This window comes from Salvelinus namaycush, chromosome 8 (genome assembly GCF_016432855.1).
Source record: "Salvelinus namaycush isolate Seneca chromosome 8, SaNama_1.0, whole genome shotgun sequence".
Lineage (NCBI taxonomy): Eukaryota > Metazoa > Chordata > Actinopteri > Salmoniformes > Salmonidae > Salvelinus > Salvelinus namaycush.
In genome coordinates this window covers 50,982,848-51,010,473 of record NC_052314.1, presented here as the reverse complement: position 1 = coordinate 51,010,473, position 27,626 = coordinate 50,982,848, and the positions used below count along the sequence as shown (strand labels likewise).

Genomic DNA, 27,626 nt, shown 5'->3' with positions numbered 1-27,626 from the left:
CTGTTTACTTGTGCAGTCGTTAAGTTAAACAAATTCGTGGTGGGTTGTATCTTCCCAGGGTTTAGCGAACATGTTGTAAGATTAATTTGAGAACCACAAGATGTATCATAGGCAATTAGGGAGCATGCTTGTATTCTCTGGCCAGTAGTTGATGCACTTGCGAGGGATATGTATTTGAATACGTTTCACGGATGCATGCTCATCACAACGGAGGCTTTGATATACTAACCAGGCTAACTGATGGACAACAGGTGGAGCTAAATTGTAATTTACTGTAGTGGGGCCTCGGAGAACATCATTTCGAAATATGCCACGTTTTTATAATATTTAACTGAATGACTGGTAAGTGAATTTCATATTGAAATGTATATTGAACTGTTACAAACCATGTTTGTACTGTCTATGTCTGCATTTTATTGTGTGACTAGGCCTATATTACTTTATTTTGTGTAAGGTGTCATGTCGAGATTCTTCTAAACAACGTTGTTGAATGCTGCACATTCAACCCCGGGCCATTTACATCGCTACACTCAAACAGTCTACATTCAACAGCATTTCTTTGAATGGTTTTCCAAATCTTACACATTTTGGATTCTGCGTAAAACAAAGTGAGTTTTGGAAACATATTACTGTATAATGAGCCTATCATATGCCTTAGCTAATGCATATTCAGAGCACATCCAGACACAAACCATACAGGCTTCACTGAAGGCTTTGTCCTGTTACGGAGCCTCCTCCACAGTGAGTTATTAACCAGGGTCCATTCTTCCATTCCTTTATCTCCCAAAGTGATGGCGTTCCTGCTTAGGGCTCTAGTGCTACCTGTCTTCCTGTCCTCGGTGCCCTGGGTGGCAGGGTCAACGTTCACCCTGCTGCTGTCCTTGCCCAACACCTCCAAGCCCTTCAGTGTTGGCAGGATCGGGGCGGGCGCCCTCATCGCCATCGACGCCGTGAACCGGAGTCCCGATCTGTTGGCAGGTCAGTACACAGAGACATTGTATAGTATATATGTGATATATCATATTTATAACACAGATCCGCTGTTTGCTATAACAAATGGACAAGGAAGTTGTATTGTATTATTGCAATGTATCGTATTGCATGCAACTGCTGTGAGTCCCTGAAGCACACTGAGAAACACTGGCCGCGAGGACATCCGAAGTCGTACTCATTCGATAGCCACTGTAAGCTGTGTTGTGTGTCCTCAGGTCATTGGCTGGAGCATGAATACGTGGATGATGAGTGTAGCGATGTGAACGGCCCGGGGAAGATAGTGGAGCTACTGCACAGACGGAACTACAGCGCTTTCATCGGCCCCGCCTGCTCCGAGGTAAGGCCCCCGCCTTCACCTGCACGAATAAACAAATCGCACCTCATATTGCACTGACTACATTACCTGCATCACAATCCAATGATGATAGAACGGCCTCTTTAGGTGTGTGCGATCACTGCCAAGCTGGCAGCTTTCTGGAACATTCCCGTGGTCAGTCCCACCTGCGCAGATCAGCAATTTCTCATCAAAAAGGTCCAATATCACTTTAATATAACTCATATGCCAATAACTATCTGTAGCTAAATTAACGTCCCTCAGAATCTGGAGTGCACCGTTGCAACATTGTCACATGCTATGTTCCGTGGCGGTGACAGGCTTACCCCACTCTTACCAGAGTGTTTGGCCCCTTCACCAAGATGGGCTCGTTCTTTGTGAAGATCTGTGAGAAGTTTGGCTGGAGACGTGTAAGCATTATCTACGACCACACACCTGCCTGGATCATCCCTGCTGAGGGAATCAGGTACGGTACGACGCAGCACGATACAACACATTAGGGTACAATACAATAGATACACTTCAAATAGACACGGGAATGTGATGTACTTCTACATAGGGGGGAACCTGATGAAATGACCGACCATTTATATTTCTATAAGGTACCAAGCTGAAGTCAATAACATCACTGTGGCTAAATACCTGGCATTTCAAACACCTCTCGGGCAAGACAACACTCACACAGCCCTCACACAAGCGCGTATGCTACAGGAGGTTGCCGAGGTGTCTCGCAGTAAGTTTTCTGTGTTCCAATGTCCACACCAGCATACTATTTACATTGAAGTAATTGGCCATGCGTGCTAACTGGTATGCTAATAGGGTTATTTTAATGTAGCCTATGTTTGGTGTTTGTGTCTTGCCCTGTAGTCATAGTGATCTCAGCGCATGGGGAGGTGGTCAGGGACTTCCTGGTCGAGGCCCACAGGAGAGGCCTCACCACAGGGGACTACGTCTTCTTCTGCTTCGAGCCCTACAGGCTGGAGGAGATGTTTGGCAACTTTGACTGGAAAAGAGGTAGGGTGTGTCCCAATTGGCACCCTACGATACAATACAATACTACATGGGAATTATGGGAATGCTACTGGAATTTTATAACCTCAGGACGAATCAATGAATTGTGTTGATGTGCTGCAGGAGATGAGGATGACTCCGTGGCTAAGCAGGCCTACCAGGCTCTGTTTCTACTCTCCCTGTACAAACCCAACGACCAGAGGTACTGGAACTTCTCCAATGACGTCATCCGCAGATCCAGAGAGGACTTTGGCTATGTCTACGCACCCAACGAAAAGGTGTGCTATGAAACACACACACATACACCTGTCGCTTGACCCTGTCTGGAGTGTCAGATGGGGTGGGCTTTGTTCTTTTGGGACTATTTCATTGGTTCCATTGCGCCAGGCTAGCTCAATTGAGCGCAGCTAAAAGATTTGACCGATTTCCAAATATTATTTTGAACCCGGGTCTGGTACTTAGCTACTATGTATAACTGTATATATACTGTACACTCTTAGAAAAAAAGGTGCAATCTAGAACTTAAAAGAGTTTGAATAACCTAGAACCTTTCCCTTTGAATAACCTTTTTTGGTTCCAGTTGGAATTATTTTGGGTTCCATGTAGAACCCTTTCTACAGAGCGTTCTACCTGGAACCTAAAAGGTTTCTACCTGGAACCAAAATGGGTTTCTCTTATTGGGACAGCCGAAGAATCCTTTTGGAACCCTCTTTTTTCTAAGAGTGTATATACAGTATATGTAACTCTCTATTTCTGACTGTTTGTCCAATGGCAGGTGTCGGTGCTGGCAGCCATAGCCCATGACTCTGTATGGCTGTATGCTCAGGCTCTGAATGAAACCCTGGCGGAACGCGGGGACCCATACGACGGCTTCACCATAACCCGCAAGATGTGGAACCGAACCATCACAGGTCAGCCCTTTTGTATTATTCATTTCACCTGCATGTTATCAGGTAGGTAGGTATAACTTTAATCTTTAAAGGGTTACAGTTAAAGGTCATTGATATTATTTAAAGATATTATTTACAGTTATTTACAAGAGTAATTATATTTCATTTATATCATACAATTATTTCATTTTATTTTTTATGTTTTGCACAGCAGACCCATTGAGGTCAAAATACCTATTTTTCAAGGGAGACCTGGCCAAGAAGGCAGCTTCATTGCCTCACAGAGAGATGTACAGGTAACTGCAAAAACAAAGAGTAAATGAGGAATACAAAGTATATTGAACGCAGGTGCTTCAACACAGGAGTTAATTAAGCAATTTACATCCGATCATGCTTTGGGTCTTGTATAAAAAATAACCAGTAGCCCATTAATTTGGCCCAATGCCTTATTAAGACACTCTGTTGGTGTTCCCTTTATTTTGGCAGTTACCTGTATATGACTGTGTTAACAACATAATGACACATGAGGTGTGGATAGCCCATATGTTTGTTTTCTGGACTCTATCCGTTAGGTATCCAGGGTGACGTTACCATGGATGCCAATGGAGACAGGGAGTCTGCCTATATGATGAAGCACATCCAGGGCGGAGAGAACGACAGGGAGTTCAAAGTTAGACGCTAATACCCTTTTCTCTTTGCCTCTGCCACTCGCTCTCTTTTCTTTCTATCAATCCAACACTTCCTTTCTGTCTATTTCTATCACTGTGTCGCTCTCTGTCTTTCAGTCCTTCTATCTCCTGCATCGCACTCTCTGTCTCTCTGTCACTCTCTATTTCTTCATCTTTAACTTGCCCTACCACTGTCTCTCTGTCTGCCTATTTCCATATTGAAAAAAGAGTACACCTCTCTCTCTCTCTCTCTCTCTCTCTCTCTCTCTCTCTCTCTCTCTATATATATATATATATATATATATATATATATATATATATATATATATTTTTTGTTGTTGCTCTCTCTCTCTCTCCCTCCCTCCCTCCTTTCCAACCCTCTGTTTTCCCCTTATTTTCTGCTAACGTCTACAGTTTTCACATCTTAAGCCATCACATCTTAAGCCACTTTTATCACAGCCTGTCAAAAAGTAAAACACCCATGTTGACACTCTTCTGAACATTTACAGTGCTGATTTAATTCTTTGCCACTGAATTTATTGTCGTTTTGCCTTTCAACCTGAATCTATCTCCTCGGCCCACATTTCAGTTGTCTGATTTCAGTGTATTTCTGATCCTGAACACCCACGCAGTGGAACACAGAGTGCAACACACACACGCACGCACGCACGCACGCACGCACGCACGCACGCACGCACGCACGCACGCACGCACGCACGCACACACACACACACACACACACACACACACACACACACACACACACACACACACTCCCCTACTCTTCTATCAAGTACCTACCTAGGACCAGCTTGGTCATTAGGGCCACAACTAAAAGCTCTGGAGAGTGCAGTCTCTTAATTATCGCCTTGAAATGGCTTCGAAGATTGGATCTTAATGTTGTTTCAAATGGCAGTTATTTATCAGAAACGTCTTTTGTTGCAACATTCTTCTCTGTTGGCCCCTCGCTGCTGGTTTCAAAACAAAACGAAATGTTATTTTGGTTTCTGTCAACGTGGTTTCATCTGACCATGAATCTCATCACCTTTCAAGTCTCATGTCTTCTCAGCAAATGAGTGATGTGGCAACATAATGAGTACATATAAAAAAAGATCGAAGGGAAATGTAAACCGATCAGCCGGTAGGTTTTGAGCTTCACAATAGTGAGAGCATGCATACCGGGAAAACAATAATGATCATTTGCATGCACTGTGAGACATTCAGTATTACAGTAGATCTGGCTTGTATTTTGGATAGCATTTGGATGTGAGATCATGCCAGCATCTACTGGTATCTGACATCCATAGATCATTTCTAAAAGGAAAATGACTCGTAAACTTTAACTTCCTGTCCCTCCTTCCTGTGATTGACATCCTTGAAATGGGCTGCATTCAACACACAGCCTTTAATGTGCCAAAAAATGTTAAGTAATCATAGGTCATGCTATCTTCTCCCCTGGTAGGTAATCGCCAATTACTTTGGTACGAATAAGGCTTATGAGCCAGTGGAGGGGGTCCAAGTCTGCTGGCCAGGAGGGAGGAAGACTCCACCGAAGGACACACCCCACTTTGGCTTCAAAGATGAGCTCTTCATCAATATCGGTACTGTGTGTTTGTTACATCAGTGGACCTTCTCTAGTCTTCTCTAGTCTCTGCAGTACTCACATGATCATTTTGTGTTGAGTTGATAGCTGACCCTTAACAGACCTGCTTGGGTTAGGTAGATATGACCAAAAATAATGCAGCTGCTGGTGAAATGTTGCCCCATGCTTTCTGGTAATACTCATTATAAGTCTAATGCAATGAGGTAGATATACCCTGAATTGCTGATGATTTGCGCCATTGAGAGGCTTTGAAGCCATCGGTCGGCCATATTGGCACGCCCCAGTAGGTACAGTCATCCATAGGAATGAATGGAATTCTACAGTGTTTTAATTAAATGTTTCAAGGACAAAATGTATATTAGTATTTTGATGATGAAGTGGGGACAGTACCATTAGTAATAAAAAAAAATCTTTAAATAAGGAAAATGTTGTATATATGTTTCTATTTTTATGTTTAGCTCACGTAATATCATTTAAAAGTATGCATTAAGGTGTCTGTAATATAATACATTTTGTAAAAACGAATGTAGACATAAATGCGTTTCTATAGCTTCCAAAAATATTTGGTGCCAAGATGTGCCAAAATGGAGGCAAAGTGACTTCAACCCAGCTCTTCCTGTTAGCCATCTGGTGTATATATAAACCACTGGTCTCATGATATAAATGTATCATTTATTTAGTCATAATTTATTTCCGATCTTTATTAATTTATCAAAGTACATTCGTTTGATTAGTTCATTTGTTTACTTGATGAAAAACAGCAGGCAGCAGGCATTGTGGTCTGTCCTCTCCAGGCTTGTACGTCCTAATATGTCATGTAAGTATTGTCACTTGACAGCACTTGCAGTGTGCTACCACACCAAATGGGGGGGCCAGAGCCCCATATATCCTCTAAAGAACCAGAGAGAATGAGAATTGACTTCCAAAAATAGTTACACATTGAATTATTCACTTATGCCTGCTGGACGAAAGGAAATCTTTATTTGATTTTCCACTGAAATATGGACTTATTTTAATACCCTTTAATGAAAGTCCCCTCAGCTACCTAGGTAGTCTAGGTAGTCTACCTCATAACGGTCTAGCCAGGGTTATGTAACAGGGGTTGCGTTACAAATGGCACCCTATTCCCTACACAGTCCTGGTCAAAAGTAGTGCACTGTGAAGGGAATAGGGTGCTAGTTGAGAAGTAACCAGGGTTTTATTCTTTGTTGTCAATTGTTTTCTATCTGGAATTCTCTATCTGGATGTGATATGGTCCGAAAATGTTTTCTTTGCCGTTGCTTCCAGCTTGCTTTGGCAGACTGGGACTTGTACATATGGCCCCTAGAAGAATGTGTGGAACTTATTGATGTTTGGGCTTTATTATATATATATTTATTTAAAATTAGTGTTAAGAAGGGATTCATGTGGGAGAGATGCAAGAATGCAAGTGAGGAAGTTTTATTTGACCACCTGTTTATGAAAATAAGACTTTTGTGCATTTATTGATAAGTTAATCCCCTTAAAACGATGATAAAGATTTGAATTTGTAATCTAATACAATTAGACACACTACGCATTATTGATTTAGTTCCCCTTTATTTATTCAGGAGTTTATATGGAGATGAGAAAATCTATTTTCCACACGAGTCATGAAATAAAATCAATGTTTAATAAAAGGTTTGTTTGAAAACAGTCTATGCTACCACATATTTCGGGCGTGACCATTTGGCATTGTTGACCTGTCATCGAAGCTTATGCTACAGTGTATGTGTGTATTTGTGTTGCAGAGAAGAGGTTTGCCATAGCTGTGGGGACCATTGCTGTTTTCCTGGCCACCGGGACACTTATCGTTTGTCTTCTCTACAGGTACACACACACACAGTATTGTCCTTTTTCCATCTAGCGGTAGTCCAGTCGTGCAAACGTACAACGTACAGCGCTGTTTCCCGGTAAGTCATGTGGATAGTCCATAATGTGGAGGTAGTCCAGTCGTGCAAACGTACAATATACAGCGCTGTTTCCCGGTAAGTCATGTGGATAGTCCATAATGTGGAGGTAGTCCAGCCGTGCAAACGTACAACGTACAGCGCTGTTTCCCGGTAAGTCATGTGGATAGTCCATAATGTGGAGGTAGTCCAGTCGTGCAAACGTACAACATACAGCGCTGTTTCCCGGTAAGTCATGTGGATAGTCCATAATGTGGAGGTAGTCCAGTCGTGCAAACGTACAACATACAGCGCTGTTTCCCGGTAAGTCATGTGGATAGTCCATAATGTGGAGGTAGTCCAGTCGTGCAAACGTACAACATACAGCGCTGTTTCCCGGTAAGTCATGTGGATAGTCCATAATGTGGAGCTCTCTCTCGCTTTATCGCTCTCTGTCTCCCACGTAATTAAAGGAGTTTGGCAGCCAATGCAGGGATTCATTTTTGAATATCCCAGCATTATTCAGGAAAGTGGGGAGAGGGCATCATAAGGCTCGCATTTCTTTCACACAAAAGATGGATTAATGAAGAATGAATCTGTACCCACTCGCGTATCTTTTTCTCGTCATGAACTCACCCAAAGCCCCATGTGTGTGCGTGCATGTAATTTGTGTGTGTGTGATTGCGGTGTGTGTGAACCCACTCCAACCTGTGTGTGGGTGAGCATGCAGGAAACTATCATCCTTAGGAATAAGTCATTAGCTCGAATGTCTCGGTGGCTCAGCCTCTAGTTTAGCCTACATGACCCTTTCATGTGATACATTTTCCTTTCCAAATTATTACTTTTAAATTAGCGGCGGCAGGTATCCTAGTGGTTAGAGCGTTGGACTAGGAACCAAAAGGTTGCTAGATCGAATCCCCGAGCTGACAAGGTAAAAATCTATCGTTCTGCCCATGAACAAGGCAGGCACTGTTCCTAGGCCGTCATTGTAAATAACAATTTGTTCTTAACTGACTTGCCTAGTTAAATAAAGGTAAAAAAAAATAATACAAATTTGAAGTGGGAACATTTATGCAATAATGTGAATGGCGTTGTGATTGCTAGTCCTGTGAGGAGGCCTTGATGCCCACGAGCATTAAGAACGATGGTTCAATAACAGTTAATAATGGATAGAGAGAGAGAGAATGGTACACTGTACTACTGTGAAGGCCCTATCTGCAGCCGACGTGGAGGCATTGTGTTCACGACACACGAAACACGTTTTGCCATTGTTTATTAGGTCGAGCAAGTTAGTCGATTTTAAATTGTGTGCAAGTCCCATATAATAGGTCTGCAGTATTGTTGCGGACACTAAAACGATCTAAATGCATGAAACAAGAATTTGACAATTGTGTTCCCCTACCTGTAAATTAAGTTGATGAAATATATTTGACATTGTCTATAAAAAGCCCGTTGAACAGGTGCCAGTGTTGTGACCCAGGCACAAACACATGCATGTGGAAATCCCAACAGTTGCATATGCACTGCACCCCCAATGGAACAGGCTTTCACGTTGCTTGGGACTGTTATATGGGGTTTTACATACAATAGAAAACCTGCACAGTTTCTCAGGAGAAACACAATTCGACGTCGTTGCCCATGTAGTGTTAAGTGCAGTAGGCCATCGTGATGTTTTTTGACCCAGGAAGTACTTCTCTTGTGACACAGGAAGCACGTCATCCAGAAGAAGGTGTCTGTGGTCCTATGGAGGATTAGCCCCGGCGATGTCCTATGGAGGATTAGCCCCGGCGATGTCACCATGATGGGGCACAGCTCGTCCTCGGCAGGAAAGGTGAGGGCAGGGGAGGAGGAGTTTGAGTCACTGGCCACGTTCCAGGCTGACTACGCTGCAGGCGCCTGCCAGATCTCTCAAGAACATCAGATGCCTGACTGCACAGTTGATGACGTGGCACATTAACTTTGGTTGATGCCACCCCCCCCCCACCCCCCCCCAAAGCCTGTATTCCCTACAGTACCACCTTACTCTCCTTTCCCAAGAACTGCAGCGTTACGACCGTACTGAAGCAAGCACTTTTTTCTATTCCTCTACTTTCTTTTAGAGCATCATTTCATCATTATAATTTTTTCAATGACCATACTACAGTACCTTTACTATTATGAATTGGTACTCAACTTTGCCCAATTAAACACTCCTCTCGGTTACTATGCCCTGTTTTGTTGTTTAATGAAAACCACAACTAAGGAGAAACAACAAAAGATTCAGTGTCATGACTTTGACAAGGATCAACTAATTAATGCAGGTTTTCCACTAACATATATCATTTATCAGACACTTTTATCCAGAGGAACTTACAGTCATGGATGCATACATTTTAAGTATGGGTGGTCCCAGGAGTCAAACCAGCTGTCCTGGAATTGCAAACACCATGCACTACCAACTAAGCTACAGTGGACCACAGAGAATCTCACACACGCACGCACGCGCGCGCGCACGCACGCACGCGCACACACACACACACACACACACACACACACACACACACACACACACACACACACACACACACACACACACACACACACACACACACACACACACACACACACACACACACACACGCTCATAATAAAGTACATGATAAAGTGGATTGTTGTGTGTTTACAGGTACCGTACCTCAACTCCGAGGCCATCCATGCTTCTCTGGAGTCCATCCTGGGAAATATGAAGGACAGTCCATCCTCCCACAGAACGGCCGTCTATAAAGTGAGAATTGCTTGTCCTCATTGCTAACTTTTACAATGTTGCATTTAGGGCCTTGTGTTTTTCCTATAAGTGCGAATCAATTGCTTGTCCATATTGGCAACACTTTACTTATACAATGTTGCATTTAGGACCATGAGTTTTTCTCATAACTTACTTGACTGGAGGGGGAGAGAGAGGTAGAGAGAGGTGAGGGGGGGAATATAACTTGGGCCCAGAGTTTTTCCGGGCTAGGCGTTATTTATATTCCATCCCCACCATGCCCCAGAAGCGGAATAACTACACTATAACTACTATTTTTCATCATCATCAACATGGGGATTTGGGTTATTTTTAGTCTGCCATTTTGGCTCTTTCGTTCCCCCTGGTGCTTTCAGGAGAACATCTGTTCAGTGCGACTGCTGAATGTGAAGAGTGTGTGTCTGAACAGGGAGCTGCTCACTGAACTGAAGCAGGTGAGGCCCTCCTCGTTGTGGTGTTTGTGTCTGTTATCGAGCGTTAGTAGAGAGAGGAGTGCTTAACGTGCATGTTATGAATTCTGTAAGTTTATAATTTTGTCATATCTGTTTTATATGGACTCCACTTTCTCTCTCTCTCTCTCTCTCTCTCTCTCTCTCTCTCTCTCTCTCTCTCTCTCTCTCTCTCTCTCTCTCTCTCTCTCTCTCTCTCTCTCTCTCTCTCTCTCTCTCTCTCTCTCTCTCTCGCTCTCTCTCTCGCTCTCTCACACACACACATGTGCGTGCATGTGTGCAGTGTAGGGATTTGAGCCACCCAAACATCTGCAGCTTCATTGGTGCTTGTCTGGAACCTCCACAGCTCTTTCTGCTGACTGAGTACTGTCCTAAAGGGAGCCTACAGGTAACACACAAGCACGCACACACGCACGCACGCACGCACGCACGCACACACACACACACACACACACACACACACACACACACACACACACACACACACACACACACACACACACACACACACATACACACACACACACACACACACACACACACACACACACACACACACACACACACACCACTGCTTTAAATGCACATAACCCTCCCTTCACTGCTTCTTCGATACATCACAAGAGCATAAAGTCCAATTGCTCCTCCCAAACTCCAGGACATTTTGAAGAATGGTTCCATTAAGCTTCACTGGAGCTTCAAGTTCTCCCTGATGCTGGACATTGTCAAGGTACATTTTCTCAAAACTCTCGATTTTTTCATGCCGTATGAGTTACATAATGTATATGGCTGTCTCAATGGGCGTGATACAAGGCAGATAAAACTGAAGTGGAAGTTGATATCTGTGTAATTCCAGTCTGTGGGGGAATTGGTCCTATCAATCTGAAAAGTGTGTGTGCGCGTGTCTGCTTCAGGGGATGGACTACCTACACCGCAGCCCCCTGCGCTCCCATGGTCACCTGTCGTCATCTAACTGCGTGGTGGATAGTCGCTTCGTCCTAAAGGTGACCGACCATGGCCTCAGTCTCCTCAGAAGACCCCCCGGCCAGGACGAGGAGGGCTGGTCTAAAGAACACTGGACATGTGAGTGTAACATTCCGGGTAACATTCCCCAAATTCTCAGCTTTCCCAGAAATCCCAGTTTCTCTGAATCAGGAGGGAATAAGCAGCATATCCAGAATCTTACAACCAGGATTTCTGGAAGACCTTGGAATTTTGTAAAGTTACAATAAAGCGAAAGGGGCAAGAAAGAAGAAATGAGAAGAGGGAGAAAGAGAGACAGAGAGAAAGAGATTACAGATACACAGCTGTAAACAGTATAACTAACAACATGAGCTTCTCATACATTAAGCCCCTCTCTCTTCCCAGCCTTGCTGTGGAGGGCCCCGGAACTGCTGAAGGACAGCATGCCCTCCTCTGGCACCCAGAAGGGGGATGTCTACAGTTTTGGCATTATTGTTCAGGAGGTGGTGTACCGCAGGGGCCCTTTCCATATCCCCAACAACAACCTCGAGGCAAGAGGTACGTAGAGAGAGACCCCCATACCTCGCTGATCTGGGGTGTGTTCTCTCCTCCTCACTGTCTTATTCAACAGTCTCTCTCTCTCTCCCCCCCCCCCCCCCCCCCAGACATAGTGGAGGGGGTCAAGGCCGGGGTGTGTGTGGGGGGCGGAGGTAGCCCCCTCAGGCCCCACACGGACAGTTCAGAGTGTCCAGAGGGTGTGGAGGCTCTGCTGGGGGCGTGCTGGAGTGAGAGGCCCAGTGACCGACCAGACTTCTCCTCCCTCAGAGTGACCGTAAAGAGACTCTGCCCCAGCGGGTGAGACACCACAGTGCACAATCACATATACACTGAGTTACAGAACATTACGAACACCTTCCTAATATTGAGTTGCACCCCCCTTTGCCCTCAGGAAAGTCTCAATTTGTTGGGGCATGGACTCTACAAAGTGTCGAAAGCGTTCCACAGGGATTCCACAGGGATGCAGGCCAATGTTGACTCCAATGCATAGATGATAACAACAGAGAGTAGCAGTGGCGTAAAAGAGAGAGAGAGGGGGGGTCAATGCAAATAGTCTGGGTAGCCATTTGATTAGATGTTCAGGAGTCTTATGGCTTGGTGGTAGAAGCTGTTTAGAAGCCTCTTGGACCTAGACTTGGCGCTCCGGTACCGCTTGCAGTGCGGTAGCAGAGAGAACAGTCTATGACTAGGGTGGCTGGAGTCTTTGACGATTTTTAGGGCTTTCCTCTGACACCGCCTGGTATAGAGGTCCTGGATGGCAGGAAGCTTGGCCCCGGTCATGTACTGGGCCGTACACATCACCCTTTGTAGTGCCTTGCGGTTGGAGGCTAAGCAATTGCCATACCAGGCAGTGATGCAACCCGTCAGGATGCTCTTGATGGTGCAGCTGTAAAATCTTTTGAGGATTTGAGGACCCATGCAGAAATCTTTTCAGTCTCCTAAGGGTCATAGGTTTTGTCGTTCCCTCTTGTCTTGGTGTGCTTGGCCCATGTTAATCCCACAGTTGTGTCAAGTTGGCTGGATGTCCATTGGGTGGTGGGCCATTCTTGATACACACGGGAAACTGTTGAGCGTGAAAACCCCAGCAGTGCTGCAGTTCTGACACACTCAAACCGGTGTGACTGGCACCTACTGTACAACCGTACACCGTTCAAAGGCACTTAAAGCTGCAATATGTGACTTTTTGAGCAACCTGACCAAATTCACATAGAAATGCTAGTCATAGATCTGTCATTCTCATTTAAAGCAAGTCTAAGAAGCGGTAGATCTATTCTATGTGCGCTATGTCTATGGTTCCCATTCTTGAGTTTCGTTTTTGCGTCTTTTACTTTCGGTTTTGTATATCAGCTTTAAACAGCTGAAAATACAATCATTTTGATTATAGGAAAGATACAGTATTTCACAGCGGTTTAGATGGTACAATGATTCTCTACACTATATATACTTGCTTGTTTTGTCACATAAATTGAAATAAGGCGAACTACTTGAATTTTAGCAACCAGGAAATGGCAGAGCGATTTCTGCATAGTGCATCTTTAAATATTTTGTCTTGCCCATTCACCCTCTTAATGGCACACACACACAATCCATGTCTCAATTGTCTCAAGGCTTAAAAATCCTTCTTTAACCTGTCTCCTCCCTTTCATCTACACTGGTTGAAGTGAATTTAACAAGTGGATTCACCTGGTGAGCCTGTCACGGAATGAGCAGGTGTTCCTAATGTTTTGTACACTCAGTGTATATCAAAGATGTCCGAACAAGAACACAGTGATACAGTATTGTCACAAGATGTCTGAAGATCTTGTCGGTTCAACCCCACCACTCCGACCGTAAGATAGGATGTTTATTTTTTATTGTTGCAGTTCCAGTTCAGTTTGACAACTCTACTTGTGTGTTAAGTACCCTGTGCTCCCTCTAAATGTTGTAGTGTTAAGGGCAATAAAGGCTCTGTTGGGACTAAAGATCTCTGAGAGGGCCAATAAAACTGTCCCAAAATGTTCAACCATGCTCAACTGGCACTGCAGGCAGGCTGAAGCAAACGCTCAGCGTATTTGAATAGTAAACAAATACTACTTGAACCCAGGTGCTGCACTAGGAAAGAACAACAGAGAGTTGCGGAGTGGCGGAGGCTCCATTATACAGGTTAGGGATAAAACAGGGCAGACTCCTGGGAAAGAGAGAGAAAGAGAGAGACATGCAGTGCAGCATACACACACACACAACACACACACACACACACACACACACACACACACACACACACACACACACACACACACACACACACACACACACACACACACACACACACACACACACACACACAGTCTCTAGGGACAGGCACTGTCAGCATGCATCACGACATTAATCCTGCTCAGAGATAGAGGGAGGGAGAGAAAAAGAAAGGAGGAGAAGGTAGCATGGGGAGCAACAGATAAGGAGAGGAGAGGTGCAGAGGAAGTACACACGCATATCCATGTGACAACCAACCAAACTTCCTTTGAGCATCCAACTAATACCCTTTCCCGTAGTGTGTGCGCCTTCATCTGTGCATGTGTGCATGTGCCATTGTCTGTGTTTGTTTGTGTGTGTGTGTTTCTGAGTGCATACTGTATGTGTGTATGTTTTTGTGTGTGCATGGATGTACAGTGCATTAAGAAAGTATTCAGACCCGTTCCCTTTTCCTACATTTTGTTACGTTACAGCCTTGTTCTAAAATGGATAAAATAAATAAACATCTCATCAATCTACAAACAATACCCCATAATGACAAAGCGAACACAGGTTTTTAGATTTTTTTGCAAATGTATTAAACAGTATTGGAAACAAGACTCTATGATCTGATGAAACCAAGATTGAACTCTTTGGCCTGAAGGCCAAGTGTCACGTCTGGAGGAAACCTTGCACCATCCCTACGGTGAAGTGTGGTGGTGGCAGAATCATGCTGTGGGGATGGTTTTCAGAGGCAGGGACTGGTAGACTCGTCAGGACCGAGGGAAAGATTAACGGAGCAAAGTACAGAGAGATCCTTGATGAAAACCTGCTCCAGAGCACTCAGGACCTCAGACTGGTGCGAAAGTTCACCTTCCAACAGGACAATGACCAACTGTACACAGCCAAGACAACGCAGGAGTGGCTTCGGGATGAGTCTCTGAATGTCCTTGAGTGGCCTAGCCAGAACCCGGACTTGAACCCGATCGAACATCTCTGGAGATACCTGAAAATAGCTGTTCAGCGACGTTCCCCGTCCAACCTGACAGAGCTTGAGAGGATCTGCAGAGAAGAATGGGAAAAACTCCCCAAATACAGGTGTGCCAAGCTTGTAGCGTCATACCCAAGAAGACTCGAGGCTGTAATCACTGCCAAAGGTGCTTCAACAAAGTGCTGAGTAAAGGGTCTGAATACTTATGTTAATGTGATATTTAACTTTTTTATTCTTTATCAACTAGAAATAAATTATACAAACCTGTTTTTGCTTTGTCATTATGGGGTATTGTGTGTAGATTGATTGAAAAGAATAAGGCTGTAATGTAGCAAAATGTGGAAAAAGTCGAGGGGTCTGAATACTTTCCGAATGCACTGTATCCGTTTGTGCTGCACATGTCTGTGTTATCTGCTCATGTATATGTGTGTCACCCACCAGCGTGGGCGAGAACATTCTGGATGACCTGCTGTCCCGCATGGAGCAGTATGCCACCAACCTGGAGGAGGTGGTCAGCGAGCGCACCGCCCAGCTCCTGGAGGAGAAGAGGAGGGCCGAGGGCCTCCTCACTCAGATGTTGCCACGGTAACACACTCCCACACACATTTGTCTCCTTTCGGTTTCGATGCAGATGAGGAAAGAAGGTTTATTGATTGTAAACGAGCAACCTTTTTTTTATATATCTCCTGTCTATATTTCTCTCTTTGTGTCTGTCTTTCTTTTTTGCCGTGTTCATGTCTGCCTCTCATTTGGCTAGCAGCCTGTCTTGTGGACACCTGGGTGGGGGTGGATGACAACATGACCTTGTGTATATGGAACACCAGAGTATCACTGTCCACTTTTAGAAGCAGTGCAAAGTTCATGCGATCCCTCCATGTGTGTGTGTGTGTGTGTGTGTGTGTGTGTGTGTGTGTGTGTGTGTGAGTGCTTCTGTCTGTCTGTGTGTGTCTGTTTATATTTGGTTTCTGTATTTATAGATCGGTAGCTGTCCAGCTGATTGCTGGGAAGACGGTGCGGGCGGAAACCTACGACTCTGTCACCATCTATTTCAGTGACATCGAAGGATTCACCGCCATGTCGGCCAGTCTCACGCCAATGCAGGTAGTCAGATGACCTTGAACTTCCTGTCTCCGCACACTGAAAGGGGAACTAGATTTTGAGGGTGCATGTGTCTAAAATGGGGGTTATAGGGCTCTGGTCAATGTAGTGCACTATATAGGGCAGTGGTATTCAAACTATTCAAATAGCGGAGACCTGGGGACCCAGATCTCATGACACAACCTTAAAATCGATACATTTTGATTTTTACATCAACAAATAACCTTCAATTCAATGCATTCTCAAACATTTTTGTATATTGCCCCGTACAATAATATGTACTCTTGTTACTTTCCCCCTAAATTATATATTTTTTATTTGGCGACCGCACTGCAGTTCCCCCGCGACCCCATGAGGGGACCCCAACTTAAGGTGCCATTTGGGACACAGACTTTATGAATTTTTATGAATTAATATGGAAAGATGAGAAGAACTACAATGTCTTCAGAAAGTATTCATACCCCTTGACTTTTCCACATTTTGTTGTGTTACAACCTGAATTTAAAATTGATTAAATTGAGATTTTGTGTCACTAATCTACACACAGTACCCCATCGTTACTAAGTAGAATTATGTTTTTAGAAATGTTTACAAAAAAATTCTAAATTAAAAGCTGAAATGTCTTAAAGAAATGTCTTAAAAGCTGAAAAAATGATGAAATGTCTTAAAGAAACGTCTTATGGCTGCGATCCCGTTAACGGGATCGATATGACAACAGCCAGTGAAAGTGCAGGGCGCCAAATTCAAACAACAGAAATCTCATAATTAAAATTCCTCAAACATACAAGTATCTTATACCATTTTAAAGATAATCTTGTTGTTCATCCCACCACAGTGTCCGATTTCAAAAAGGCTTTACAACGAAAGCACCACAAACGATTATGTTAGGTCACCGCCAAATCACAGAAAAACACAGCCATTTTCCCAGCCAAAGACAGGAGTCACAAAAAGCAGAAATAGAGAAAAAATGTATCACTAACCTTTGATGATCTTCATCAGATGACACTCATAGGACTTCATGTTACACAATACATGTATGTTTTGTTCGGTAAAGTTCATATTTATATAAAAAAATCTCAGTATACATTGGCGCGTTATGTTCAGTAGTTCCAAAAACATCCGGGGATTTTGCAGAGAGCCACATCAATTTCCAGAAATACTCATAATAAACATTGATCAAAGATACAAGTGTTATACATGGAATTTTAGATCCACTTCTCCTTAAAACTTCTTAAGACTAGGGGGCGCAGTTTTCGCTTTTGGCTAAAAAGGCGTACCCATTTGAAACGGCCTATTTCTCAGCCCCTGAAACTAGAATATGCATGTAATAGTCGGATTAGGATAGAAAACACTCTGAAGTTTCGAAAACTGTAAAAATTTTGTCTGTGAGTTAAACAGAACTGATATTGCAGGCTAAAACCTGAGGAAAATCCAACCAGGAAGTGGCCCTGTTTTTGAGACCTCTCTGTTCCCATGCATCCCTATTGCCCATATAAAGGGATATCAACCAGACTTCTTTTTCTATGTCTTCCCTAAGGTGTCAACAGCCTTTAGACATAGTTTCAGGCTTTTATTTTGAAGGATGAGCGTGAACGACCATTGCGTAAGTGGATAGGTGGGGGCTCTCCGAGTGATTTTTGCGCAAAAGTGAAAGGCAGCCATTGTTTCTCTCGGTCCTAGTGAAAAGCCAACTGTCCCGGTTGATATATTATCGAATAGATATTTGAAAAACACCCTGAAGATGGATTATAAACAACGTTGGACATGTTTCTGTGGACATTATGGATATAATTTGGAATTTTTTCCGCCGTTGTCGCGGACGCTCTTTCCGGTGGATTCCTGGGCATAACGCAGCAAACAAACGGAGGTATTTGGATATAAAAAATATCTTTATGGAACAAAAGGAACATTTGCTGTCTAACTGGGAGTCTCGTGAGTGAAACCATCCGAAGATCATCAAAGGTAAACGATTAATTTGATTGCTTTTCTGATTTTCGTGACCAAGTTACCTGACGCTAGGTGTTCTTATTGTTTTGTCGAGCGATCGATAAATTTACACAAATGCAAGTATTGCTTGCGCTGTAAAGCATAATTTCAAAATCTGAGACGACAGATGGATTAACAAAAGGCTAAGCTGTGTTTTGCAATATTGCACTTGTGATTTCATGAAATTATATTTTATTATATACCGTTCACGCTAGGCTAGGCTATGCTAGTCAGCGTTTCTGATGACAATTATCCCGGATCCGGAATGGGTGGTTCAGAAAGGTTAATGCAACCGTTGTGTCAGATTTCAAAAAAGCTTTACGGAAAAAGCAAACCATGCAATAATCTGAGGTCGGCGCTCAGAGCCCAATCAAGACAAAAAGATATCCGCCATATTGTGCAGTCGACAGAAGTCAGAAATAACATTATAAATATTTACTTACCTTTGATGATCTTCATCAGAATGCACTCCCAGGAATCCCAGTTCCACAATAAATGTTTGATTTGCTCGATAATGTCCATCATTTATGTCCAAATAGCTACTTTTGTTAGCGCGTTTGGTAAACAAATCAAAACTCACGAAGCGCGTTCACTAGTTGCAGACGAAATGTCAAAAAGTTCCGTTACAGTCCGTAGAAACATGTCAAACGATGTATAGAATCAATCTTTAGGATGTTTTTAACATAAATCTTCAATAATGTTCCAACCGGAGAATTCCTTTGTCTTCAGAAAAAGCAAATGGAATGGGAGCTACCTCTTATGTGAATGCGCGTGACCAGCTCCTGGCACTCTGCCAGACCTCTGACTCAAACCCCTCTCATTCAGCCCCCCTTTACAGTAGAAGCCTCAAACAAGTTTCTAAAGATGGTTGACATCTAGTGGAAGCCTTAGGAAGTGCAACATGACCAATATCCCACTGTATCTTCAATAAGGACTGAGTTGAAAATCGACCAACCTCAGATTTCCCACTTCCTGGTTGGATTTTTTCTCAGGTTTTTGCCTGCCATATGAGTTCTGTTATACTCACAGACATCATTCAAACAGTTTAGAAACTTCAGAGTGTTTTCTATCCAAATATACTAATAATATGCATATATTAGCAACTGGGACTGAGGAGCAGGCAGTTTACTCTGGGCACCTCTGGGCACCTTATTCATCCAAGCTACTCAATACTGCCCCCAGCCATAAGAAGTTAAGTGTCAGTAAGTGTTCAACCCAAAGTCCAAGTACTCAAAAGTGGAGCTGCAGTTTTAGTGGTAAGCGTGTGTCTTTCGCATTGGAGAGAGGTCTGGGAGGGAGCGTATTCTGAAACGGACATCAAAACACATCATAAGACGTTCATAATACATTACAAACACATTCATAGGGCATTCATAGCACATTGTAAGACATTCATAACATTAAAATGCATTCGTAACACATTTATAAGACATCAAAAGACATTCGTAACACATCGAAGACATTGCAGAAACACTGTTCTCTTTTATTTGAACAGCAGCTGGAACAGGATACATCCTTCCTCACATTAAGCTAGTTTTTCTGTAGCTTTCTGCATGAAAGATTAGTACCCTTTTCACACTATTGACCGACCCGAATGGTACTGTGCTGGCTGGGACATTTTCTTCTCACAATGTCCTTTCCCACACAGTTCCGAATCCGGCATCTATGCTTAGCTCTTCTCAGTAGTGTCTGCATAGATGCACATACTGTCTACATCTCAAACATCCCATCTATTGCCATACTTTTGACCAGAACCCTATGGACACTCCTCAAAAGTAGTACACTAAATAGAGAATATGGTGCCATTTGGGACGCAGACATTGGCTGTAGTTAAACGATACTGTAGCATACTATGGTAAAAGGGATACAGACAGACAGTGTATTGATATGTCCCCTGGGGGCTGGTGCTATTACTGGGTCAGTCACTTGTAACCTAAGGTGTCCGACTCAAACACAGAGTGGAACTGACGCGTAGACGCATGCTATTTCTGGATGTAACACACACAGCTGCATCTCAGCGGAAAATGTTTGTCACCTCCGTGTATATTTGTGTGTGTGTGTGCAGTAGCGGTGCTGAGGTAAAATCTATGGGGAAGCCAAGCCAGTAAAAAAAAGCCATATTACAACCTATGTTGTGGTATTTGTGCCGTTTGCTCTATAACCCATTAGTTCATATGCCACCGTGATATACAATAAGGCCGTGACAACAAAAAGAGAACGGTCACACAGTGGAGGAATAAATTCAACTGCAGATAGGTCACAAAACTGGAGAGCAACATCTGTCCGGTGAAGTCCACCAAGCAAATATTGCATGTAACGAACAGTTATATGACCTGTAACATGGCCAAGCAAGTTCATGTTTTCGACAGTTTACTAAACAACTACTGATTTTCAGTGCCTTTGTTATGTTACAGGCGTATTCTAAAATGGATTTAAAAAAAATATACATGTCAGCAATCTACACACAATACCCCATAATGACAAAGCAATTTTTTTTATTTTTTTTTAACAGAAATACATTATTTACATAAATATTAAGACCCTTTGCTATGCGACTCGAAATTGAGCTCAGGTGCAACCTGTTTCCATCGATTATCCTTGAGATGGTCCTACAAGTTGATTGGAGTCCACCTGTGTTAAATTCAATTGATTAGACATGATTTGGAAAGGAGCACAACTGTCTATAAAAGGTACCACAGTTGTCAGTGCATATCACAGCAAAAACCAAGCCATGAAGTCGAAGGAATTGTGGGTAGAGCTCCGAGACAGGAGCTCCGAGACAGGAGCTTCCCTATGAACAATCGGGGAAGAAGGGCTTTGGTCAGGGAGGTGACTAAGAACCCGATGGAGCTCTAGAGTTCCTCTGTGGAGATGGGAAAACCTTCCAGAAGGACAACCATCTCTGCACCATTCCACCAATCAGGCCTTTATGGTAGAGTGGCCAGACGGAAGCCACTCCTCAGTAAAAGGCACCTGACAGCCCACTTGGAGTTTGCCAAAAGGCACCTAAAAACATGATTCTCTGGTCTGATGAAACCAAGATTGAACTCTTTGGCCTGAATGCCAAGCATCAAGTCTGTTACTACGGTGAAGCATGGTGGTGGCAGCATCATGCTATGTGGATATTTTTCAGCGGCAGGGACTGGGAGACTAGTCAGGATCGAGGGAAAGATGTATGGAGCAAAGTACAGAGAGATCATTGATGAAAACCTGTTCCTGAGTGCTCAGGACCTCAGACTGGGGCGAAGGTTCACCTTCCAACAGGAAAACGACCCTAAGCACACAGCCAAGACAACGCAGGAGTGGCTTCGGGACAAGTCTCTGAATGTCCTTGAGTGGCCCAGCCAGAGCCCGGACTTGAACCCGATCGAACATCTCTGGAGAGACCTGGAAATAGCTGTGCAGCAACTCTCCCAATCCAACCTGACAGAGCTTGAGAGGATCCATAGAGAAGAATGGGAGAAACTCCACAAATACAGGTGTGCCAAGCTTGTAGCATCATACCCAAAGAGACTCGAGGCTGTAGTCGCTGCCAAAGGTGCTTCAAAGTGCTGAGGAAAGAGTTTGAATGATAAATTAGCAAACATTTCTAAAAACCTGTTTGCTTTTTTTTCATAATGGGGTGTTATGTGTAGATTGATGATGGGAAAAAACTATTCAATCTATTTTAGAATAAGTCTATAACATAACAAAATGTAGAAAAGTCTAGGGGTCTGAATACTTTCTGAAAGGCACTGTATGCCTGCTGGAGTTACCGCAAGTCAGCACAAAGACAACAGGAGCACTGCCTCTGCTATTCCAGCACTATTCACACTTAAACATTTAAACATCATCAAATCGACAAGGCTATATATGCTTAGTTTAATACGTTGAAAACAAAACTTAATGATCCCAAAAACAATTTAGTCCAATTAGTGTTGCTAAATATCACTTGGCTGTCCATGGTACTGATTTCTCTCTCTCTCTGTGTGTGTGTGTGTGCTTGCGTGCGCAAGTAAAACCATTTTTATTGACTCACCTACCTGTAGACTAGTTGAACGCCAATGCCATCCTCCTTTCTTTAATGTTGGCAAAACGGTCTATGGTTCTGTCGTACAGTATGATTTTACTTTTAGTTTTCATAGGCTACCTAGATAAAATGCCTGCTAGCCTAACTTACTCGCATGGGCAACAATCAACCAGCTAAGTTAACTAGCTAGTTAACGTGACCCTACTAGGCAGTCTGCTTGAACTAATAACACACAAACAATAGTTTTTTTTTGTCTTTATTGAACACAAGGTGTAAACATTCACAGTGCAGTGTGGAAAAAGTATGTGAACCCTTGGATTTAATAACTGGTTAACCTCAACCAAACGTTTTCTGTAGTTGCGGATCAGACCTGCACAAAGGTCAGAAGGAATTTTGGACCATTCCTCTTTACAAAACTGTTTCAGTTCAGCAATATTCTTGGGATGTCTGGTGTGAACTGCTCTCTTGAGGTCATGACACAGCATCTCAATCGGGTTGAGGTCAGGACTGGGCCACTCCAGAAGGTGTATTTTCTTCTATTGAAGCCATTCTGTTGTTGATTTACTTCTGTGTTTTGGGACGTTGTCTTGTTGCATCACCCAACTTCTGTTGGGCTTTAATTGGCAGACAGATAGCCTAACATCCTCCTGCAAAACGTCTTGATAAACTTGGGAATTCATTTTTCCGTCGATGATAGCAAGCTGTCCAGGCCCTGAGGCAGTAAAGCAGCCCCAAACCATGATGCTCCCTCCACCATACTTTACAGTTGGGATGAGGTTCTGATGTTGTGCTGTGCCTTTTTTTCTCCACACAGTGTTGTGTGTTCCTTCTAAACAACTCAACTGTAGTTTCATCTGTCCACAGAATATGTTGCCAGTAGCAATGTTTCTTTTGGACAGCAGTGGCTTCTTCCATGGTGTCCTCCCATGAACCCCGTTCTTTTTTAAATGTTTTAAGTATCGTGGACTCATCAACAGAGATGTTAGCATGTTCCAGAGATTTCTGTAAGTCTTTAGCTGACACTCTAGGATTCTTCTTAACCTCATTGAGCATTCTGCGCTGTGCTCTTGCAGTCATCTTTGCAGGACGGCCACTCCTAGGGAGGGTAGCAACAGTGCTGAACTTTCTCCATTTATAGACAATTCGTCTTACCGTGGACTGATGAACATCAAGGCTTTTAAAGATAATTTTGTAACCCTTTTCAGCTTTATGCAAGTCAACAATTCTTAATCTTAGGTCTTCTAAGATCTCTTTTGTTCGAGGCATGATTCACATCAGGCAATGCTTCTTGTGAATAGCAAACTCAAATTTTGTGAGTTTTTTATGGAGCAAGGTAGCCCTAACCAACATTTCCAATCTCGTCTCATTGATTGGACTCCAGGTTAGCTGACTCCTGACTCCAATTAGCTTTTGGAGAAGTCCTTAGCCTAGGTTTTCACATACTTTTTCCAACCTACACTGTGAATGTTTAAATGATGTATTCAATATAGAAAAGAAAAATACAATAATTTGTGTGTTATTAGTTTAAACACACTATGTTTGTCTTTTGTTGTGACTTAGATGAAGATCAGATCAAATATGATGACCAATGTATACAGAAATACAGGTAATTTCAAAGGGTTCACATACTTTTTCTTGCCACTGTACATATTTAACTTCAATAATCTCAGGCCAGTGGCACAATATATGAATTTATGGTTAGATCAGAATCTCTGTCATAATCATTGGCCTGGACAGAGAATGAAGTCAAAACCACAAGGCCAAATCCACATCTCAATCCATGGCTTAGGAATAGGCCGATTTAGCAAGCTAGCTACTGCAGGACATCAACACAAGCAGACCAGAAACAGACAAGTTTTTTTGACAATTATGATGTTTTGCTTCGGATGTGATTTGATTGGTGTGAAGCCAAATCCAAACTGACCTCTCTTGGGGGGCGATTTGCTGCGCCAGGACAACCCACAGTTGAGCTCAGCTCAATGCTGATTGGCTAATTATTTATATATTTTTTTCTCAAGGGAGGCCAAATGAAAATTATGAAAACACAGAGAGATGAAAGAGAAATTATTATTAATACATTTTTATCGATCAAATTTTTGAGGAAGCTTGGCTTCCCTTGGCAACCATGAATACACACCGCTGTGTGTGTGTGTGTGTGTGTGTGTGTGTGTGTGTGTGTGTGTGTGTGTGTGTGTGTGTGTGTGTGTGTGTGTGTGTGTGTGTGTGTGTGTGTGTGTGTGTGTGTGTGTGTGTATGCATGCATATATAGGATCTTAATTTGATCACCCTGTTGCGGAAGAACTACCCTGCAATGCAGGAAATGTAAAACTTGTAGTGTATTTGAGGTTTAAAAAGGCTACTGAAGTTTGTAATCAACCCCTCCAATTATGTCTATTAATTATAATACGCATAATAATTCACATTTCTGGTTGCTGTTGGATTATTTTCCTGCTGTAGCGAACTGGCTCAAATTAAGATCTTACGTCTGTGTCCATGCATGTGGGATGAGACCGAAAAATTCCTCAATGCTGAAAGTTTATTTCCCTTTAGGTGGTGAACGTGCTGAATGACCTGTACACGTACTTTGACAATATCATCGACCACCACGATGTTTACAAGGTAGACCAACAATCTACAGATGTAGGATCTTAATTTGATCACTATTTTGTTGCTGAGAATGTTCCAGCAAAGCAGGAAATGCAAACTTGTAATGTATTTGAAAGGGCTTCTAAAGTTTGCATTTCCACTTTGAAATTTCAGACTTGATTTCCCCTAATGAAAAATGTATAAACCCCTACACAAATGTCCATTAATTATAATCCACATATTAACTCACATTTGCTCAAATTAAGATCCTACATCTATATTGCTTGTTATATGGTTTCCATGTGTTTGATGCCATTCCATAGCTCCGTTCCGGCTATTAATGGGAGCCGTTCTCCCCTCATCAGCCTCCTGTGCTGTATAGATTGTAAATGTACTGTTCAATGTGTGTAATGTTGTATGCATGTAATATGTCTGTTTTTACCTTTTTACCCTGTACGCCAGAGTGCTGATGTCTAATTGTCATTTTGTGACAATAGAATGATCTTATCTCCTTGATCTGAGTGGGATCGACATGGACTACTGTACCAACAAAATGGATGACCTTTACCATCCCCTTTTTCAGGTGGAGACCATTGGCGACGCGTACATGGTGGTATCTGGCCTGCCCATTAGAAACGGGGACGACCATGCGAAGGAGATCGCCCGCATGTCTCTGGCAGTGGTGCGGGGCATGAGACAGTACAACAGTCCACACGTGCCCCAGCAGCAACTCAAAGTCCGCATTGGACTCCACTCAGGTACAAAGCTCATCCTAAACTATGATAAACTGTAGTCTTAAGGACAAGAAACACCTTAACGGCCATCCGCAGTAGATCATCTGCTGGGTTTCGTTGAAGTGTGGCGATTCGTCATGTAGAATCGTTGGGAAATGAACAGGAAAAGGCGGCTGATGTCTTGTGGTCAGAGGCGATAGGACGGCCAACCGCTTCTAACTGTTCGTCGTCAGCACACCCTGTTTTGGCCTTTAAAATCTGTCTCTCAGGTCCATGTGTGGCTGGTGTAGTGGGACTGAAGATGCCCCGGTTCTGTTTGTTCGGAGACACAGTTAACACGGCCTCGCGGATGGAGTCGCACGGCTCACGTAAGCTCACGTCACTACCTTCGATACCGTCCAAAATGTCTCCCTTCATTCAAAATGTCTACAAGGAAAATATGCAAATCACATACAAATGAAGGCTTTTAGGAGTTAAAGCTGGAGTGCCTTCACTGCCTCGAATGAAATATATACTGTATATTTTATCGCCAAAAAGGAATATCATTTTTATTTTATTGCCTTTCATCCAAAGTGCACCCTTCCTAATACTCTGATAATGAACCCTCCATGCTACAGTAAGTAGCACTCCTACTACCACCAACCATTCTCTTCAGTATTCATTATGGCTCTGCGGTTCTCAAAGGTTCTTGAAACCACTGCATTCCGAATGGGTGAGTTTACCAAAATCAAAACCTAAGATTCCGTGTAGAGGGTCGGCACTCCAAAAAGAGAGTGGATATTTGATGCTATTAATTAATTTCAGAGGCAACAAGAGTAAAAGAAACATTATGGCTGTACGGTCATCGTCAGTGTTTGTGAAAGTGTTTACTGTCCTCTTCAGCATTGAAGATCCATGTGAGCAGCTCCACTAAAGCTCTCCTGGACACATTTAGGACGTTCCGCTGTGAGCTGAGAGGAGACATCCACATGAAGGTACAGGAGCTCTTTACACACATACATATCATAGAGGGACACTCTTCACTTACACACCCACAGCATCCTGCACTTAGGCCTACCTCTAAACCGCCATCTCTGACATCAGCTAAATGAAATCATGGTTTCAAAAAGAACGGGTTGTCTTTTTAGGTTGTGACTTGTGAGCATAAAGACACATTTCCTGTGAGTTAATGGACATTAAAGTACATCTTATCATACCTTATCTTATATCATTAGTGATATAACCTGGGGATGTGTCCAAGTGAGAGGAGACAATTCTAAAAATTCTGATGTAGTAACCTGATGCAAATATGTTTCCCCTATAGCTTGGTGAGATTGCTTTAGGTATGTGCACTGGTTCAGGCTAACAAAGCATATACAAGTAGACCAATTCCGCTAGGACTTTGCAGATCATTCTGTAGATGGAGAAGAAGATAAATCAAAATTAAACAAATGGGTTACTGCTTTTTGTATGACCCCTATCTCCTCTCATTTGTATCTATTAAGGAGGATACACAAAAGCATACCAAGTATGCAACATTTTTGTAAAGTTGCGGCCATTTTAGTTGATTGGCCACAGCTGGGGCATTGGATAAAAATAAGTTTGGCTGCTTTTTATATTGAAGGCAATTTCTAAGTTTCTCCACTAAAAATGTTCCCTCTCTTTGTTTTATTGCAGGGGAAGGGGCTTGTGAGGACATTCTGGCTTTTGGGAGAAGACCAATGAAAATGTTATGTTTTCTGTAATTTGATTTAGTCCGTCTCTCAGAAGTAAAGATCAAATCTTAAAAAATAAAATCTGATATACAGTTGATGTCGGAAGTTTACATACACTTTGGTTGGAGTCATTAAAACTTGTTTTTCAACCACTCCACA

General features: G+C 43.0%; 1 protein-coding gene across 1 annotated transcript; it reads left to right on the top strand.

Moving 5' to 3' along the window:
* Nucleotides 1-71: 71 nt before the first annotated feature.
* On the top strand, nucleotides 72-27,626 carry si:dkey-37g12.1 (atrial natriuretic peptide receptor 1). The gene is made up of 27 exons (XM_038999902.1): nucleotides 72-342; nucleotides 790-978; nucleotides 1,209-1,330; nucleotides 1,436-1,525; nucleotides 1,648-1,793; nucleotides 1,930-2,060; nucleotides 2,195-2,341; nucleotides 2,462-2,616; nucleotides 3,114-3,249; nucleotides 3,801-3,898; nucleotides 5,359-5,497; nucleotides 7,269-7,347; nucleotides 9,114-9,237; nucleotides 10,072-10,170; nucleotides 10,545-10,622; nucleotides 10,921-11,025; nucleotides 11,296-11,367; nucleotides 11,552-11,720; nucleotides 12,006-12,158; nucleotides 12,266-12,455; nucleotides 15,802-15,945; nucleotides 16,338-16,461; nucleotides 25,004-25,072; nucleotides 25,623-25,797; nucleotides 26,043-26,141; nucleotides 26,656-26,747; nucleotides 27,430-27,626. Exons 1-27 carry the CDS (start codon nucleotides 336-338, stop codon nucleotides 27,475-27,477), a joined length of 3,180 nt encoding a protein of 1,059 aa, XP_038855830.1. The 5' UTR covers nucleotides 72-335; the 3' UTR covers nucleotides 27,478-27,626.

Excerpts from the sequence above, each read along its gene's own strand:
- si:dkey-37g12.1 (XM_038999902.1), top strand. Across the intron at positions 10,171-10,544 it reads ACAGAACGGCCGTCTATAAA|GAGAACATCTGTTCAGTGCG; the intron begins GTGAGAATTGCT and ends TGGTGCTTTCAG. Across the intron at positions 11,721-12,005 it reads GTCTAAAGAACACTGGACAT|CCTTGCTGTGGAGGGCCCCG; the intron begins GTGAGTGTAACA and ends CTCTCTTCCCAG.